We start from the raw sequence: 20,000 nt of genomic DNA on the forward strand, positions 1-20,000 counted from the left end.
CAAGAAAGATCATGGCAGATAGTGAGACCCAAAAGCTTGAGCGACAGAACTTCTTGGAGAGGATTGTTGAGAAAGTAGATGGGAGGGTTGTCCAGTCGGTCTTTTCGGAGAGACATAGTAAGAGTGTGAGATTTGTCAGGATTGAAAGACAAGTTCCATTTGTTTGACCAGTCTGTGATTTTGTCCAGGTCTGCAGAGAGTGAGGAGGCTGCAGACTGCCGATCTGAGGGATGATGAATGGAGCGGCAAAGAGTGGAGTCATCAGCAAAGAGATAGAGAGGATTTTCCAGAGAGTCGGAGAGATCGTTGATGAAGACCAGAAAAAGCACAGGGTTCAAGACAAAACGTTGGACTGTTCTGATGTGACCAGCAATGAGTCCAGATCTAAATCCCATTGAACACCTGTGGGGAGATCTGAAAACAGCAGTTGGGAGAAGGTACCCTGCAAATCTGAGAGAATTGGAGCAGTTTGCACAAGAAGAGTGGGACAAACTGCCAGTGGAGAGGTGGAGGAAGCTCATTCATGGCTATAGGAAGCGCCTGGCTGTAGTTATTTTGTCCAAAGTCTGTGCTACCAAATATTAAGTCGAGGGTGTAAATACTTTTGTCAATACCATTTCTTTTTATTTTCTGATTTAAAAGGATATATTAAGTTCTGAATCAAAAACAAAGGTTCTGTAATATTAACAGTGAAATAAAGAATTGTGGAGACAAAATACTTTTGTCAATTTCAACTTTTTTTTAGAGAAAATTTTGAGTTATTTGAAAAAAGTGCAAAGGTGCCAATATTTTTGGCCACAACTGTATATAAATATGTGTGTATATATATGTATATATGTGTGTGTATCTATATACATGTATATATTTATGTGTGTGTGTATATATATATATATTGTTAAACTGAAGGTATGGGCTCACTGAGTGCAGGTGAATTGTAACGGTTTTACAATTGAAGATGAAGAATTGAATCACGTTGGAGCTGCTCTTTACCCCAGGTCTCACAAACACAAGCCATCACTATCGGTTTTGAATTACTATACTGTACAATATCGTTATCTCCTTTATGAAGTTCATGTACAGGGTGCCCTGAAAGTCGCTTTTCCCCTCCCCAGTAAAGTATTCGTTCTTAAACCCTTACTATTCAGATTTTATTGTTCAGTATTTTCTCCTTTTTCTACTTAAAGTGAACCTACCCTCCCCCACCTCCCCCCCCCCCCCTTGGGGCCTTCTCGTTGTGTTGAGTAGGGTGTTCACTGTTCACTTTAAGTAGTTAATTAAGCCCCAAGAGTTGTCTGGAGTTCAGGTGCGAGCAATTTACCAGGTGCCTAGCGACTTTCAGGCTCCCCTGTATATGTGCTAATTGCATTCAAAGCGAGACATGGACGATATAAATCCTATATCACGATAACAGACCTCATTATCACGATTATCGCGATCATATAAATAATGTAATTAGCACCTTGAGAACCATGTAGCATACATAAACAATCCACATCGGAACAAACTGAATAGCCATAGAGTTACGTGTTTGTACTCTTTATTTAATAATTCTGTTGCAATTTGTTGAATGATATACTATTTTAATTACATCTTGAACAATATACATTCCATATTATATCACATGCTTTATTTGACCTGTATTTCTTTTTGGATTTGGATTTCTTCAAAATGTCAACAGGATTATAACAGCACACGGCAATGTTGGCTACCCCTGCTCATATTAAATAAGGCAATTCTCTGTATGTGTGTGTTTATATGTATGTATGTACGTACAGTCACGTGAAAAAGTAAGTACACCCCATGTAAAGTTTTGTCTTTTTCACCATATTTCAACATACAGCTATTTGATCTTCATTTCAACAATACTGATAGATAAAGGTGATATAATATAACAAATATCATGAAACATTTACATTTTGTAGTCCATTGTATAATTTAAATAAACATAAATGCAAATTTCGCATGTGGAAAAAGTAAGTACACCTCGACATTTATCACTACTTCAAATACCTAAAATTAGAATCAGGTGCACCAGCTCAGGTGCAAATGATTAGAACATCGCTGGAGAGGATCTTGGAGGAACCTGTCTTATTTAAACCTCAGACATTTAGTTCGGTTTGCTCTTTATTGTTGAAGTGTTCGGCGTCACCATGCCTAGATCAAAAGAGCTCTCTGAGGCCTTCAGAAAGAAGGTTATAGATGCCTACGAGTCTGGGCAGGGATTTAAAAAGATCTCCAAACAATTTGAAATCAATCATTCGACTGTCCGGAAGATCATCTACAAGTGGAGCAACCACCCATCACCCATCTAACACCATTCCAAACAACTGCCAACTTGTTCAGGCCAGGCCGCCCCAGCAAGTTCAGCCCGAGAGTAGACCGCAAGATGCGGAAAGAAGCCTCTAAGAACCCCAGAATGTCATCACGGGACCTACAGGTAGCTCTTGCCACTGTTGATGTCAAAGTGCACGAGTCCACCATGAGAAAGAGGCTGCACAAATTTGATCTACATGGGAGGTGTGCCAGGAGGAAACCTTTGCTGTCCAGAAAGACCATCAGGGCAAGACTAAAGTTTGCCAATGAACACCTAGGAAAAGACCAGCACTTCTGGAACAATGTGCTATGGACAGATGAGTCAAAGGTCGAGCTATTTGGCCACAGTACCAGAAGACATGTTTGGCGAAAACCAAAGACAGCATTTGACCACAAGAACCTGATACCAACTGTAAAGCATGGTGGTGGAAATATTATGGTTTGGGGCAGCATTGCTGCATCAGGGCCTGGGCAGCTCACCATCATAGAATCCACTATGAATTCTTCATTGTACCAGAGGGTGCTTGAGGATAATGCAAGGCCATCTGTCAGAAGTTGAAGCTCAACCGAAGGTGGACCTTGCAACATGACAATGACCCTAACATACCAGTAAATCCACCAAGGAATGGCTGAAAAGAAAGAAATGGAGGGTTCTGGAATGGCCAAGTCAAAGCCCGGATCTAAATCCCATCGAGATGTTGTGGGGGGATTTGAAACGAGCTGTGCATGCAAGAAACCCCTCAAACATCACACAGCTGAAAGAATTCTGCATGGAGGAGTGGGCAAAAATTTCTCCCAGTCGATGTCAGAGACTGGTAGACAGTTATAAGAAACGCCTACTTGAGGTTGTTTCTGCCAAAGGGGGCAATACCACCTATTAGAGCCAAGGGTGTACTTACTTTTTCCACATGCGAAATTTGCATTTATGTTTATTTAAATTATACAATGGACTACAAAATGTAAATGTTTCATGATATTTGTTATATTATATCACCTTTATGTATCAATATTGTTGAAATGAAGATCAAATAGCTGTATGTTGAAATATGTTGAAAAAGTCAAAACTTTACGTGGGGTGTACTTAATTTTTCATGTGACTGTATGTACAATGCCTTCAGAAAGTATTAACATCCCTTGACTTTTTTCACATTTTGTTGTGTTGAAGCCTGCATTTAAAATGGTTTAAATTGCGATTTTTTGTCACCGATCTGCACATAATACACCACAATATCAGTGGAATCTTTTTTAATATAAATTTTTACAAAACAAGTAAAAATTAAAAGCTGAAACGTCTTAAATCAACAAGTATTCAACCCCTTTGCTAGGACACTCCGAATTGAGCTCAGGTGCACCCCATTTCCTTTGGTCATCCCTGAGATGTCTTTACAACTTTATTGGAGTCCACCAGTTGCAAATTCAATTGATTGGACATGAAATTTGGATTGGAAAGAAACACACCTTTCTATCCAATGTCCCACAGTTGAGAGTGCATGTCAGAGCAGAAACTCTCTCATGAAGTCCAAGGAACTGTCCGTAGAACTCCAAGATATAATTGTGAGGAGGCATAAATCTAGGGAGGGGTATAAAACAATTTACAGCTGAGGAAGAAGGACTTTGGTCAAGGAGGTGAAGAAGAATGCAATGACCACTCTGACAGAACTAGAGTTCCTTGATTAGATGGGAGAACCTCCCAGAAGTACAATAGTCTCTGCAGCTTTTCACAAATATTGGCTTTATGGGAGAGTGGCCAGATGGAAGCCACTCCTGGGAAAAAGGCTCATGACAGCACACCTGGAGTTTTTTTTTTTTTTTTTTTTTTTTTTTTTTGTATACAAGATCGAGGCTCGTGAAAGAGCGAACATTAATCACACAGAAAGACAAACCGACACATAAAACATATAACATCGGGAGCAGTAGACAAGATGGGGAGAGAGGGGGAAGGACACAAACACAACATTTGAGAGCAGGGACCGAGAGACATGGAGACATCGAGAGATCTGAGAGAGGGCGAGGGCTTTGGGGGTGGGGGCATGGGAAGGGGGCGGTGGGAGAGGTATAAAACATATGGACACTGCCAGGACTTCCAGGAAAGAAGTTGGAATTTCAAACAAGGTGGATCTGGGGTGAATTAGCGGGGGTAGAAAAGATCAAGGTTTTGGATGGGGGAAGATAAGAGATGGTGGTGAACAGCTGTTTTAAAGACCTGGAGGGAGGAGTGGGATTGAAGGGAGTGAGGGAGTTTGTTCCAGAGGCGGGAGAAAAGAGGAATGAAAGAGTGAAGGTGAGCAGAGAGCCGAGATTTCGGCAGTTTAACCATCAGAGGGTTGCTGGCAGATCTTGTGCGACCTGTAGGAATATTTGGGGGACAGAGCACAGAGAGAGCTGGGGGTGCAAGGCCGGAGAGGAGTCGGTAGAAGACAGAAAGACCACCTAACTGCCTGCGGTGAGTGAGTGAAAGGCCCTCAGAGATAGCTTCATCGCGGGAGATTCCAATAATTCTGAAAGCTTTGGTTTCAACAGCGTGAAGCCGAGCTAGGTGTGAGGCAGGAGCACCGGCCCATAGGGGAGAACAGTATTCCATTGAGCTGCGGATGAAAGCCTTGTATGTGGTGAGGAGCTCAGGTGTGCCGAGGAAGGACTTCGCACGACGGAGGATGCCCAGTCGGCGACTGGCTTTGGAGGCCAGCTTGGAAATGTGGTTTTCCCAAGAAAGATCATGGCAGATAGTGAGACCCAAAATCTTGAGCGACAGAACTTCTTGGAGAGGATTGTTGAGAAAGTAGATGGGAGGGTTGTCCAGTCGATCTTTTCGGAGAGACATAGTAAGAGTGTGAGATTTGTCAGGATTGAAAGACATGTTCCACTTGTTTGACCAGTCTGTGATTTTGTCCAGGTCTTCAGAGAGTGAGGAGGCAGCAGACTGCCGATCTGAGGGAAGAGGAATGGAGCGGCAGAGAGTGGAGTCATCAGCAAAGAGATAGAGAGGATTTTCGAGAGAGTCAGAGAGATCATTGATGAAGACCAGAAAAAGCACGGGGCCCAGAACACTGCATTGGGGAACTCCAGCCTGAACAGGAAGAGGAGATGAGAGAAACCCATTCAGGGCCACACGTTGACGACGACTAGAGAGGAAGTCCGCCAGCCATGCGTGGAGATTTCCATGGATACCAAAGGAGGAGAGTTTGGTGAGCAGAGCGGGGTGCCAGACCGTGTCGAAGGCACGTGATATGTCGAGGGAGACAGCTCTAATTTCCTGTTTGGCATTGAGGACCTCCATCCATTGTTGAGACAGCAGAAGCAGCATGTCCCGAGTAGAGTGACCTGGTCTGAAACCAAATTGATGATCAGAGATCAAGCCATTGGAGAAGAGGAAAGATTTCATATCCGAAGCAATGATGGATTCCATGACTTTGCTGATAATTGGAAGGTGCTGTTTAAATATTTTTAAATATGTTTAACCTTTCCCCTTCTGTTTTTTATTCAGTGGTATATTACAACACGCTGTTTTTCTTCCTATTTAAAAGGCTTTTCTCAATTTCCTCTCCAACTCATTCCACTTCAAAAAAAAGAAATTCAATATCTTATACGTCTCCCTCACTACATGGTCTAAATTCACATTCATTCAATCCCTCCTCCATCATCCTGAACCGGATTGCTAACTTGAAAATCACAACAAACCCAATTTGTTATCAATGTTCGTCTTTCATTAATCATCCACTTTCTAAACTCCCCTCTTGCCCCTCCCATCCAAATCCCCCCCCCCTTGCACCTACACTCCGAAACTTCCCCCTTGCCCCTCCACTCTTAAACTCCCCCCTTGCCCCTCCACTCCTGAACTCCCCCCTTTCCCCTTCCCTCCAAAACTCCCCCCTTGCCCCTCCCCTCCTAAACTCCCCCCTCACTCCTCCCCTTCAAAACTTCCCCCCAATCCCTCCCATTCAATTCTCCCCCCATACCATTCCTCTCCAATTCTCTCTCCTCCCCCCTCCTCCTCCAAGCTGCCTCCTCCCCACTTTGTCTCCCTTCTATCTCATACCTCCACCCCCCCAAACCTTCTACTTTCCTCTGCCCCCCCTCAAACAACCCCTCACTGTGCCGCATCCCTTCACCAGCAAACCTTTCATCCTCCTCATCCTTCCCTTTCTTGGAACTCTTCTGCAACATCTGAAACACTATCAACTGCTCTCCCTACCTCCCCCTCTCATCCTTCATCTTACCCTACTCCTCCCCTCCCCTGTCCTGTACCCGATGCTCCCCCTCTCTCTTCATTAACGGTATGGACCTCAAACATCCGGGGCCTTCACTCAAACCTGACTGATCTCTCCATACAGGTTGCTTCTGACAATCCAGACTTGATCTGCTTAACAGAGACTTTCCTCCTTCAAGATGTCTCTGATTCCTTAATATCTCTTCCTGGTTACTCCCTCCTCCGGTATGATAGACCTGAGCCTCGGCCTGGTGGTGGGGTGGCTATCTTTGTCAAAAACTCTCTTCCTCACTCTCCTTGCACTGCTCTCTTTCCTCCTCACCCGCAGGAGTACCTCTGGTTACGGCTTCCTCTCCGCTCCCACCTTTTGTTCATATGTGTTCTGTACCGTCCCCCAAACAGTGATGACTCCATCTACATTTCAATGTCTGACAACATGGACCAACTTCTATCCACTCATCCCAACTCTCTCTTCCTCATATGTGGTGACTTCAACTGTCATCATGCCACCTGGTTGGGTGTGGGTTCCTCTCTCACTAGTCATGGCACCTCAGCAAAGGACTTCTGTGACTCACTGGGATTGACACAATCTGTAAATTTCCCGACCCGGATCTCAGCCAATGGAGTATCTTCTCTTCTAGACTTGGTTATGACAAACTTCCCTGCTAATGTCTGCTGCTCTTCTTCTGCTCCAATCGGTTCTTCTGATCATGTGCTTGTCAAAGTGGACATCTCTCTGGCCATTCTCAGAGAGCCTCCTCAGCGGCGACGAGTCTGGCATTTCACTCAGGCCGACTGGGACGGTCTTCAAGCAGCCATCAATCGTCTGGATTGGTCTCCCATCTCCACTGCCTCTGACATCAATTCTTCCTGGGAATTCTTCCAAAGCAAACTGATCTCTCTCATGCACAGATTTATCCCATCTCGCCTTCAATTGTCTTACCCTTCCTCCCGTCCATGGTACACTGAATCTTGTGGTGAGGCAGTTGCCCTGAAACAACTTGCCTTTGCCTCTTGGAAGGCTAATCCAACTGAAGGAAATCTCAGTTCCTTCCACCAAGCTCGGAACAAGTGTGTGTCTACCCTCAGGAGTGCCAGGAAGCACTATCTCTCCTCACTCAAGAATGAACTCTCAAACCTGTCTCCTTCCTCCAAATCCTGGTGGCGTCTGGTCAAATCCGTTTCTGGTGTTTGTTCCCCCTCCATCCCCTCCCTTACCTCAATGGCCACACAGTTGACATCGCACGTGACAAAGCCGAATGCCTCAACTCTGTGTTCGCCTCGAAATCCTTAGTCCCAAACCCATCTCTCTCTGTTCCACCTTTCCCAGTCGAACCCAAATGCTCCTGGACTCTGTGTCCTTCTCTCCTGACAAGGTGGAGGAGTTTTTGTCAAACCTCGACTCTGATTCTGCAACTGGACCAGACGGCATCAGCCCACGGGTCCTAAAATCCTGCTCTGCCGCTCTATCTCACCCTCTCTCTGTTCTTTTCACCCTATCTTTTGCTCAAGGTCATCTGCCAGCATCCTGGAAATCAGCTAACATTACCGCTTTACACAAAAAAGGTGCAAAAACAGATCCTTGCAACTACAGACCAATCAGCCTGCTCCCAATTATCAGCAAAGTCATGGAATCCATCATTGCTTCGGATATGAAATCTTTCCTCTTCTCCAATGGCTTGATCTCTGATCATCAATTTGGTTTCAGACCAGGTCACTCTACTCTGGACATGCTGCTTCTGCTGTCTCAACAATGGATGGAGGTCCTGAATGCCAAACAGGAAATCAGAGCTGTCTCCCTTGACATATCAAGGGCCTTTGATACGGTCTGGCACCCAGCTCTGCTCACCAAACTCTCCTCCTATGGTATCCATGGAAATCTCCATGCATGGCTTGCGGACTTCCTCTCTGGTCGTAGTCAACGTGTGGCCCTGAACGGATTTCTCTCATCTCCCCTTCCTGTTCAGGCTGGAGTTCCCCAAGGAAGTGTGCTGGGCCCTGTGCTTTTTCTGGTCTTTATCAATGATCTCTCTGACTCTCTGGAAAATCCTCTCTATCTCTTTGCTGATGACTCCACTCTCTGCCGCTCCATTCCTCTTCCCTCAGATAGGCAGTCTGCAGCCTCCTCACTCTCTGAAGACCTGGACAAAATCACAGACTGGTCAAACAAGTGGAACATGTCTTTCAATCCTGCCAAATCTCACTCTCTTACTATGTCTCTCCGGAAAGATCGACTGGACAACCCTCCCATCTACTTTCTCAACAATCCTCTCCAAGAAGTTCTGTCACTCAAGCTTTTGGGTCTCACTATCTGCCATGATCTTTCTTGGGAAAACCACATTTCCAAGCTGGCCTCCAAAGCCAGTCGCCGACTGGGCATCCTCCGTCGTGCGAAGTCCTTCCTCGGCACACCTGAGCTCCTCACCACATACAAGGCTTTCATCCGCAGCTCAATGGAATACTGTTCTCCCCTATGGGCTGGTGCTCCTGCCTCACACCTGGCTCGGCTTCACGCTGTTGAATCCAAAGCTTTCAAAATCATTGGAATCTCCCGCGATGAAGCTATCTCTGAGGGCTTTTCACTCACTCACCGCAGGCAGGTAGGTGGTCTTTCTGTCTTCTACCGACTCCTCTCCGGCCTTGCTCCCCCAGCTCTCTCCGTGCTCTGTCCCCCAAATATTCCTACAGGTCGCACAAGATCTGCCAGCAACCCTCTGATGGTTAAACTGCCGAAATCTCGGCTCTCTGCTCACCTTCACTCTTTCATTCCTCTTTTCTCCCGCCTGTGGAACAAACTCCCACACTCCCTTCAATCCCTCTCCTCCCTCCAGGTCTTTAAAACAGCTGTTCACCACCATCTCTTATCTTCCCCCATCCATAACCTTGATCTTTTCTACCCCCACTAATTCACCCCAGATCCACCTTGTTTGAAATTCCAACTTATTTCCTGGAAATCCTGCCAGTGTCCATATGTTTATACCTCTCCCCCCCCCCCCTTCACATGCCTCCCCCCCTTCACATGCCTCCCCCCTTCACATGCCTCCCCCCCAAAGCCCTCTCCCTCCCACAGATCTTTCGATGTCTCCATGTCTCTCGGTCCCTGCTCTCAAATGTTGTGTTTGTGTCCTTCCCCCTCTCTCCCCATCTTGTCTACCGCTCCCGATGTTATTTGTTTTATGTGTCTGTTTGTCTTTCTGTGTGATTAATTTTCGCTCTTTCACGAGCCTCGATCTTGTATACAAAACAAAAAAAAAAAAAAAAAAAAAAAAAAAAAAAAAAAAGGCTGATTGGTCTGTAGTTGCTAGGATCTGTTTTTGCACCTTTTTTGTGCAAAGCGGTGATGTTGGCTGATTTCCAAGCAGATGGCAGTTGACCTTGAGCAAAAGAGAGGGTGAAGAGAACAGAAAGAGGGTGAGATAGAGCAGCAGAGCAGGATTTTAGGACCCGTGGGCTGATGCCGTCGGGTCCAGTTGCAGAATCAGAGACGAGGGTTGACAGAAACTTTTCCACCTTGTCAGGAGGAAAGGACACGGAGTCCAGGAGCAGCAGGGTACGACTGGGTATGGTGGGTACAGAGAGGGATGGGTTTGGGACACAAGATTTAGAGGCAAACACAGAGTTGAGGCATTCAGCTTTTTCACGTGCGGAGTCAGCTGTGTAGCCATTTGAGGTAAGGGAGGGGATGGAGGGGGAACAAACACCAGAAACGGAATTGACCAGACGCCACCAGGATTTGGAAGAGGGAGACAGATAAGAGAGTTCGGTCTTGAGAATGGAGAGATATTGTTTCCTGGCTCTCCTGAGGGTGGACACACACTTGTTTCGGGCTTTGTGAAAGGAAATGAGATTTCCTTCCGTTGGATTTGCTTTCCAGGAGACGAAGGCAAGTTGTTTCTGGGCAACAGCCTCACCACAAGATTCCGTGTACCATGGACGGGAGGAAGGGTATGACAACTGAAGACGAGATGGGATAAATCTGTGCATGAGAGAGAGCAATTTACTTTGGAAGAATTCCCAGGATGAGTTGATGTCAGAGGTGGTAGAGATGGGAGACCAGTCCAGATGATTGATGGCTGCTTGAAGACCGTGCCAGTTGGCCTGAGTGAAATGCCAGACTCGTCGACGCTGAGTAGGCTCCCTGAGGATGGTCAGAGAGATGTCCACTTTAACAAGGACATGATCAGATGATCCGATCGGAGCAGAAGAAGAGCAGCAGACATTTTCAGGGAAGTTAGTCATAACCAAGACCAGAAGAGAAGATGTTCCGTTGACTGAGATCCGGGTCGGGAAATTGACAGATTGCGTCAGTCCCAGTGAGTCGCAGAAGTCCTTTGCTGAGGAGCCATGGCTGGTGAGAGAGGTACCCACACCCAGCCAACTGGCATGATGACAGTTGAAATCACCACATATGAGGAAGAGAGAGTTGGGATGAGTCGATAGAAGTTGGTCCATATCATCAGACAGCGAGATGTAGATGGAGTCATCACTGTTTGGTGGACGGTACAACACACATATGAACAAGAGGTGGGAGCGAAGGGGAAGCCGTAGCCAGAGGTATTCCTGGGGGTGAGGTGGAGAGAGTGCAGTGCAGGGCGAGTGAGGAAGAGAGTTTTTGATAAAGATAGCAACCCCGCCTCCAGGACGAGGCTCAGGTCTATCATACCGGAGGAGGGAGTAGCCTGGGAGAGATACTATGGAATCAGAGACATCATAAAGGAGGAAAGTTTCTGTTAAGCAGATCACGTCTGGTTTGACAGAAGCAACCTGTATGGAGAGATCAGTTAAGTTTGAACGAAGGCCCCGGATGTTTGAGGTCCATACCGTTAATGAAGAGGAAGGGGGAGCATCAGATACAGAACAGGGGGGAGGAGGGGTAGGGTAAGATGTGGAAGAGGTGGAAGAGGTAGGGAGAGCTGTTGAAGGTGTGTCAGAGATTTCAGAATAGCTCGGAGAAAGGGAAGGAGGGGGCGGACAAAAGGTTTGATGGTGATTGGGTGAGCCACAATGAGGTGTTATTTGAGGAGGGGGAAGAGCGAGGCAGAAGGTTGGGGGAGATGGAGGTGAGAGTTTGAAGGGGGAAGCAGCGGGGAGGACGCTTTGAGGAGGGGGAGTGAGAGGGGGGAAATTGAGAAGCAATGAGGGTGGGGAGATTTGAAGGGGAGGGGTGAGGGGGGAGTTTGGGAGGGAAGGGACAAGGGGAGGGATTTGAAAGGGATGGGATATGGGGGAGATTTGGAGGGGAGGGGTGAGGCAGGAGTCTAGGAGGGGAGGGGCGAGGGGGCGTCTTGGCGGGGAGGGGTGAGGGGGTAGTTTAGGAGGGAGGGGGCAAGGGGGGAGATTTGAAAGGGATGGGTGATGGGGAAGATTTGGAGGGGAGGGGTGATGGGGAAGATTTGGAGGGGAGGGGTTATGGGGAAGATTTGGAGGGGAGGGGTGAGATTGGATTTTTGAAAGTGTACGATTTATGGGAAACGAACATTTATTGCAAAATGAGTTTCTTGTGACCTTCGAGTTAAAAATACGTTTAAGGACGCTGGATGGAGGATGGAGTGCAGGAGAGTTTAGGGAATGTAGAAAAAAGGCACTATAGGAGATGGATATTTTTTTTGGGATGAATTGATTTGGTGAGCAAGTCGAAAGCAGCCTTTTAAAGAAGAAGAAGAAAAAGGTGTTATAAAATATGACGGAATACATAACTTGAGGGGAAAGTGTAAACATTGAAGGTTAATGAGTGAAAACTATCTGGGGAAATGGGGGAGAAACACGTGGTCGAAGAACGAACGAACGAATAAGAATGAATAAACGAATGAGAACAGAGAAGGAAATGTTGTTGTTGTTTTTTTTGTTTTGTTTTTTTGAGTTGAGATTTACACAAGGAAGTAGGCTATGGGTGAAAAGACTGGGAATACAGAGAATGAAAGTTATTGGATCACAAATGACGGACCGCTGAGAGAAAAACAAAGCCTCAAGGTTGTACAGTGCACACTGTACAAGGCCTCAAGACACGACACGAATTAACACGATTTTCAATACAGGTATGAAAGATTTGCACCGAAAAATCTTCGTCGGGACACAATATACGTACAACACCATAAATAAATACAGTTTTAACGAAAATACAAATGGGAACAATCACTTAACTTCGATTTCAAATCGTTCGCGACGCGGCAAAGGCCTTGCTCGCGACACGGCAAACAGACGATCAATTTATGAAAGATAAACACCGAGAAACAACCAAAGTTGCACACAATAACTTCACACACCGAAAGATAAATACAGTTTCGACAAAATACAATTGTGAACAGACTTAACTTCGAAAAACGTGGAGACCGTGTGGAGCTTCGAAAATCCCTCCCACCATCTCCGAGATCTCGCGAGACCGAGCACAAAGCATGTGAAAGATCAGAGAGCATATGAGGCAAAATATTCTGTGGTCTGATGAGACAAAAAAATGAACTCTTTGGCCTGAATGCAACGTGCTACGTCTGGTGGAAATCGAGCACAGCTCATCACCCATCTAACACCATCCCTATGGTGGGTGAAGCATGGTGGTGGCAGCATCATGCTATGGGGATTATTTTCAGTGGCAGGGACTGGGAGACTTGCAAGGATAGAGGGAACAATGAATGGAGCCAAATACAAGCAAATCCGTGAGGAGAACCTGCTTCAGAGTGCAAAAGAGCTTAGACTGCGGTAAAGATTTATGTTCCAACAGGACAATGACCCCAGGCATACAGCCAAAGCAACACTGGAATGGCTTCAGAACAAGAATGTGAAAGTCCTTGAGTGGCTCAGCCAAAGACCAGAGCTGAATCCAATTGAAAATCTGTGGCAAGACTTGAAGATTGTTGATCACTGACACTTCCCATCCATCTTGATAGAGCTTGAGCAAATCTGCCAGGAAGAATGGGAGAAACTCCCCAAATCCAGATATGCAAACTGAAAGACATACCCAATAAGACTCAAAGCTGTAATTACTGCCAAAGGGGCTTCTATGAAGTATTGACTCAAGGGTTGAATACGTATGTAAATTCGATATTTCTATATTTCCTTTTTAAATAATTTGTTAAAAAGATTCTAAAAAATATATTTCCACTTTGAAATTATGGGGTATTATATGTCGATCAGTGAACAAATCTCAATTTAATCCATTTAGAATTTAGGCTCTAACAACAAAATGTGAAAAAGTCAAGGGGTGTGAATACTATTACGTTTGTAGTGGGTAGGCAATACCTTCGTCCAGGTAGAATGCATAGGTAGTGTGTTCCGACTGTCGTGAAAAAGAAGAACCACATGTAATAAGTAGGAAATTTGTGCAGACCGTATGTCAGGTAAGCTTGTATCTTCGTCCCCATGAGAGGGGTGGGGTTTGTTAATTAGCGAGGTATTATGGGTAAATTAATCCCCTGTATGTAAATGCCTCTGTAATCTTTTCCTGTGTTCCTTATGACACCACACTACACACCATAGCCAAGCCAAGCAATCGACAACATACTTAATGACACTAATTAAAAACCAACCGGAAACCAGGCATCGAACACTACCGCTGGTGCCGCAGCCGCTACATCACCACCTCAATCAGGCTGGGTCGTGGACCCATGCCCTGAAGAGCAGTGATTGGTCGGGATTTGATTGGCACAAGGATTGGTAAGATGGAACTCACCGATAGGAGCAGACACAGAGACGTCGTGAGATGACGTCAGAGCCTTGACTATAAAGGACCGCTCGGCCGACATTTGCTTCTCGTTCTGGATCCCATAGTGAACGGTCGCTATTGCTCTTGCGCAAGGAAGATTCATCACGAATGGCCGTGTGCCGACATCTTCATCGTGATCGTGAGGAGGAGGAACTGCGGACCGAGAACTGTGGTTTCCCGAGCAGAGATGAGTGGACAGCAGCGGCCTGTTCACTTCGCGCTCGAAGCCAGGAGTGAGCAGAGCGCACGGCGAGGCCGAGTTCACACCCATGGAGTGCAGCCTGCAGTTTTCGCGTGCAAGGACGTAGAGGCCTCGGACGATTTTTGACGATGCCTGACAAGGTTCAAGAGCTGCTCAGAGATAAGTGCCACACAAACACCTATTTATTTTCAGTTATATTTCCCTTTGTCTGTATTCGGGTTTGTGTAGGAGCACTCCAATTAGGAATTTACAGTTTTATTGTGCATTATTTTGTGACTGGCATTTTCTTTAATAAATCCAGTATTTTTGTCCATTTAAATTCTGTGTCGGTTTGAGTTGATTTATTGCAGGGTCGAGGACGTCGGGTGGACTCGTGAAGGTAAGCACTTACGGCTTCTCCCCTACTTTCTCCCCGCACGTATAACGATGGTCTGCCATTGAATTTAACGCCTCGGAGTTGAAGCTCGTTTGGTCATCTGTGTCACCCTGCGGTGTTCACCAGAGGGCAGGCACACAACAATACTTTCTGAAAATCATAGAAAGAAACAGAGCTGCCCGATCTCCACCAAATTTTGCATATCGATTGGTAGTATCCACTGTCAGGTCATGGGCAACCTCCCCCACCCTCCCCTCCTCCAGGCTTACAATTTGGGAACAGTAGACATGTGAATTATAAATAAAAAGGATGTGAATTGAAATGTTATTTTTGAGGTTGTTTTGAGTAACCATTTGGTGAGTGTATAATCATTTGATGATTGGATAACAAACCACTGTATTGTCATTATAGTATAGGTGGTGATTGCAATTCATTGTTTATTTTTATGGGGTTGGGGGCAGCCTTGCTCTCCTGAACCACAGCTGTGATTTCAACTGCGTTGTGACATTTCATGGCACGATGGCTGAGGTGCATGCGGTGCGGGACCTCCATGCAGGTGAAGAGGTGAGTACCTGCAATTGAGCAGAATGTGCCAGAATCTTACAAGGGTTATTAATTAAAGGGACACAATCATGGAATTTTTTGAAGAGATATGTTTTAGAGGATGATATCCCTGAGGAGAATCTGCTTTAGAGTGCAAAAGACCTTAGACTGCGGTGAAGATTTATGTTCCATAAAGACAATGACCCCAAGCATACAGCCAAAGCAACACTGGAATGACTTCAGAACAAGAACGTGGAAGTCCTTGAGTGTCCCAGCCAAAGCCCAGACTTGAATCCCATTTAGAATCTGTGGAAAGACTTGAAGATTGCTGTTCACCGACGCTTCCCATCAACTTGACAGAGTTTGAACAAATCTGCAAGGAAGAATGGGAGAAAGTCCCCAAATCCAGATGTGCACATCTGATACAGACATACCCTAGAAGACTCAAAGCTGTCATCGCTGCCAAAGGCGCTTCTATGAAGTATGGACTGAGTGGGTGAATACTTTTGTAAATTTGATATTTCTGTATTCCCTTTTAAATTATTTTGTAAAAAAATTCTCAAAAAAAATTCTACTTTGACATTAAGGCGTATTATATATAGATCAGTGATGAAAAAATCTCAATTTTATCCATTTTTATTTCAGGCTGTAACACACCAAAATGTGAAAAAGTCAAGGGGTGTGAATACTTCCTGAAGGAACTGTAGATGGGACTAGTACATCAAATGATTGTATGTAGCGTCCTTAATACAAATAAAGGATACTCGCATGTTCGCACCTAACATGTTAATCAAACAAGCACACAATTTGAGGTTTTGCTGTTGATCGGAAAATGGCTCGAACATGCTTGGTTCAAGCTAGGTGGGTGAACCTACATATTCTGCTCATCTCAGTTGTGATTGGCTACCCGGTTCCCCGACCACGTCCCTCCGTATCTTGCAGATTCTCATAAGCTACATCGACCTGTTGTACACGTCACGTGACCGAATTGCGCAACTTCAAGATTTGTACTTCTTCACGTGCACATGCAGTCTTTGCAAAACGCATTACCTGGTGGGTACAATCTGTTTTGTAGTCCGCCCCCATGCAGCGGGGCAGTGTGTGTGTGTGTGTGTGTGTGTGTGTGTGTGTGTGTGTGTGTGTGTGTGCAGGCCATAACTTTTTACCATTTGAACTGTCATCAAATTTTCAACAAAGCTTTATTATGAAAATATGGAAATTAATAATTTGGTCAAAAGTTCGCAGGTCAGCATCATCTAAAATGCTGTTGATCGGATCAATTTTCATCCGATTGACCTGACATGTTAAGTATTTGCATATTGGGTCACTGAATTGGTTCACCAAACAAAAGGTAGAAGCAGATTTCTTTTTAGACCAAAAGGCCAAAATTGAATTAAATCGTCAACAATTTTCATCCGATTCACTTGTAATTTGAGTAGTTTGCATATTGGGTCACTGAAGCCTATTGCTTTTGATGTCAAAATGTCAAGGTCACCTGATATCGTCATTTTTATGTACATTTTTTAAAAGCTGTTTTCGTCAATGTTGGCATACTGAAGAAGAAGTCTGAATACAAAGCCGATGCCGACGGGCTTTGAATTTTCAGATGCTTTCTAGTTACCCTCACAGGAGGAGAGGGTATTGCATTTGGGTCCGTTTGTCTGTTTGTCCGCACAGAATAAATATGATTTTCTCGGCAACCGTTGGTCCGATTGACAGGAAATTTCCACGATAGGTGCAACTCAAGCTTTTCTGTCACAGAAGTGCACAGAAGTTCTGTCACTCAAGCTTTTGGGTCTCACTATGTGCCATGATCTTTCCTGGGAAAACCACATTTCCAAGCTGGCCTCCAAAGCCAGTCGCCGACTGGGCATCCTCCGGCATGCAAAGTCCTTCCTTCGCACACCTAAACTTTTATCCACTTACAAGGCCTTCATCGGATCTTGATGGAGTATTGCTCTTCCCTCTGGGCAGGTGCCCCTAACTCACACCTTGCTCAGTTTGACGTAGAAACCAAGACGTTAAAAATCATTGGAATCTCCCTCGATTACGCTGTCATTGGGTCCATCACTTTCACATCGCAGACAGGTCGGTGGTCTCCCGTGTTCAAGACCACCTCCTTTCTCGCCTTGCACCCTTTGCCCTTACCGTGCTCCCACCACCCACCCCAGGTTTCTGCAGGGTGCATGAGATCTGCCAGTAATCCTTTTTTGGTGAAACTCCCAAAATCCAGACTCACAATTCACATCTGCTCAGAGATTCCTCTTCCCCTCCCCCCCCCCCCCCTCCCCACCTGTGAAATCAAATTTCAATCTCGTTCTTACCTATGGTGCTCCAAGACAGCTGTTCACAACCATCTCAGGTCACTCCCCCCAGTTGTTTTCTATCCCCATTAACCCTCCCCAAGCCAAACTCTATCCATGTTTCCAGTCTTTCCCTCCACTTCTCTGAGTTTGCAGCCGTCTCAATCGTGTTCACCCCTTGCTCTCATTCCTTATTTCAAATTTGCCTCCAGTTTTGTCCTTCAACCCTGCTCACCTCCCCCAACCCCTCCATTTATACTGTTATTTTAGTTATGTTACGTGCTGATCCGTTCTATCTTTTAGCTCCTTCATGAGCCTCGAAACTATAAAAAGAAAAGAAAAGGAAAATTTTTTTGGGTTTGCGATGAACCTCAGGAAAGGGGAGAGGTTGGGGTGAAGTGATCTGCTTGCACCACCTTGCCTGATATACAGGTGGTGCCAGTCCTTTGTGACCGACTCAGACCAACAACAAAGGATGGTCACTAAAAATGCTGCTTATGATAAGGCATGACTGCCCACATTTCACCAAACAAATGAAATAAAATGTACATTATAAACATGTTAACAGAGACAAAAAAAGGTTTTAATGATGTGCTATCTTTTCTTATTCAGGACAATGAGAAATTGTGCATTAAGCAAGCAGGAAAGAGGCCTACAGAAGAGGAGGTGAATGAAATGATTAAATATTCACAAGCAAAGATAAAGGAGATCCGTGAGGCCAAGCACGTCCGATGTATCCTTTTATCGATTGCTCGAGATCAGTTTACAGCATGACGTCGAGGTTTATCCTTTTCTTTTCAACTACATGCACCGCAAGCCTGGACTGGTTGAGTCCAATTATTCACTGCAATACACCAGAGCAGGCATCATCTCCATAAAACCAGAATTGACTGCAGTGCCCAGACTTATAAAAAATAAATAATACACGTATAGATACATTCAAAGTACACCGCCCCCATTCCAAATAAATAAATATCCTCCAGCGCAGTGTCGCCGCGGCGCCTTGGGATACTGCCGTGCAGTATTGGGATGGTATTGGGAGGGAATAAATAATAATCGTAAAATAATTTCTGAATCAATTGGCTAATAGCATACCTTAACCACCAATGTTTTATCTGAAGCTGTAACTTTTTGAAAATTAATTAAATTCCATTAATCGAAAAATTAATTGACGAATCAATAAATAAATTAAGCGATTAATTGATTAATCAATCAAAAATATCCTTTATAGCCACATCACTTGGTCATTGTCATGTCCAAATATCAGCTTCCTAGCTCAAAAGGTACCTGAGAAATTGCCCAGATGAGAAAGGAAATAAATAAGTACTTAATTAATCGATAATAATGAATTAATTAATCTAAAAACAAAAAGTACCATTTTTGCCGAAGTACTTGCTCACTATTGTGCCCAAATTTCAGCTTCCTAGCTCAAAGGATGGCTGAGATATCGCCCGGACAAACAAACAACCCGAGTTAAAACCGAGTACTCTCTTTCAGCGTGCGTCATCGCCGGGCCCCCTCCAGTGCCCGGTGATGACGTCATGCAGCGCCTGGAGATGGAATAGGAAAGGAGCGGTGTTCAAAAATTCAAACAACCACAAAGGGTTAAAATGTCTGGCATTCCCATCTGAACCCAGGGCTCATGATGCCAAGACAACCTTGTACTGTCGATTTGACAATAGCTTCAATAGCTTCGGAATGTCGTTGCAATCATGGAAAAATACACCAGTGTCCCAATGTCCTCATCTTACATGTGATATTGGATTGCTGTAGATAAATAGAAAAGGCTGCATAATACTTTTAACTAAAAACATCTACTTTACAAGAAATCTTAGCCCAACTCTCCCTGAAAATTACATAAAGTCACCAAAAGGTGGTGGTCATCGAGGAACAGCAGTTTACAAACACAGGCCGCGACTACAACGTCATTCAACCAACACAAAAGTTTCTCATTGACAAAACGATATCCAGCTCCAGAGGAGCTCCTGGAAATGTGTGAGCAGTGTCAGACACGGCAGGAAACGGTATTCACCAGGGGCAATGTCTACAACCTCCACGTGGAGTATCAAGCCATGGGGGTCTACTTGTACTTGGGACAGACCAAACAGGCCCTAAAGCTGGGCCTCAACCTCATCAGATGCTACCAGTGAGCAATTATATTATGACGCTCTCACATAACCAAGGATCATGTTATACGGACGTGTACCATGAGTTTTGAAAGTACAAATTAAAATGTCGGCCTATTTGCATTGATTTAGTTACAAGCATCATTTTAAAGCTACATTCTCATCATTTCAAATATTCCCAGAACACTGTACCCTCCAAACTCCGTAAATGTGGCAGCTTTGTGGATCAAGATT

The 20,000-nt window shown here is 44.9% G+C and overlaps 1 protein-coding gene across 1 annotated transcript in view; it reads left to right on the forward strand.

Moving 5' to 3' along the window:
* Window positions 1–20,000, forward strand: part of SMYD2 (SET and MYND domain containing 2) — a 48,453-nt gene that overhangs the window by 25,227 nt on the left and 3,226 nt on the right. Inside the window, exons 7-12 of the mRNA XM_068132559.2 lie at window positions 928–995; window positions 15,256–15,358; window positions 16,280–16,390; window positions 18,253–18,373; window positions 19,612–19,786; window positions 19,949–20,000. The exon at window positions 19,949–20,000 is cut by the window's right edge and continues 57 nt beyond it. Coding sequence (XP_067988660.2) covers window positions 928–995; window positions 15,256–15,358; window positions 16,280–16,390; window positions 18,253–18,373; window positions 19,612–19,786; window positions 19,949–20,000 — 630 coding nt within the window. The remainder of the gene's footprint in view (window positions 1–927; window positions 996–15,255; window positions 15,359–16,279; window positions 16,391–18,252; window positions 18,374–19,611; window positions 19,787–19,948) is intronic.

The sequence above is a fragment of the Myxine glutinosa genome, chromosome 12, assembly GCF_964187855.1.
Source record: "Myxine glutinosa chromosome 12, kmMyxGlut1.1, whole genome shotgun sequence".
Taxonomy (NCBI): Eukaryota; Metazoa; Chordata; class Myxini; order Myxiniformes; family Myxinidae; genus Myxine; species Myxine glutinosa.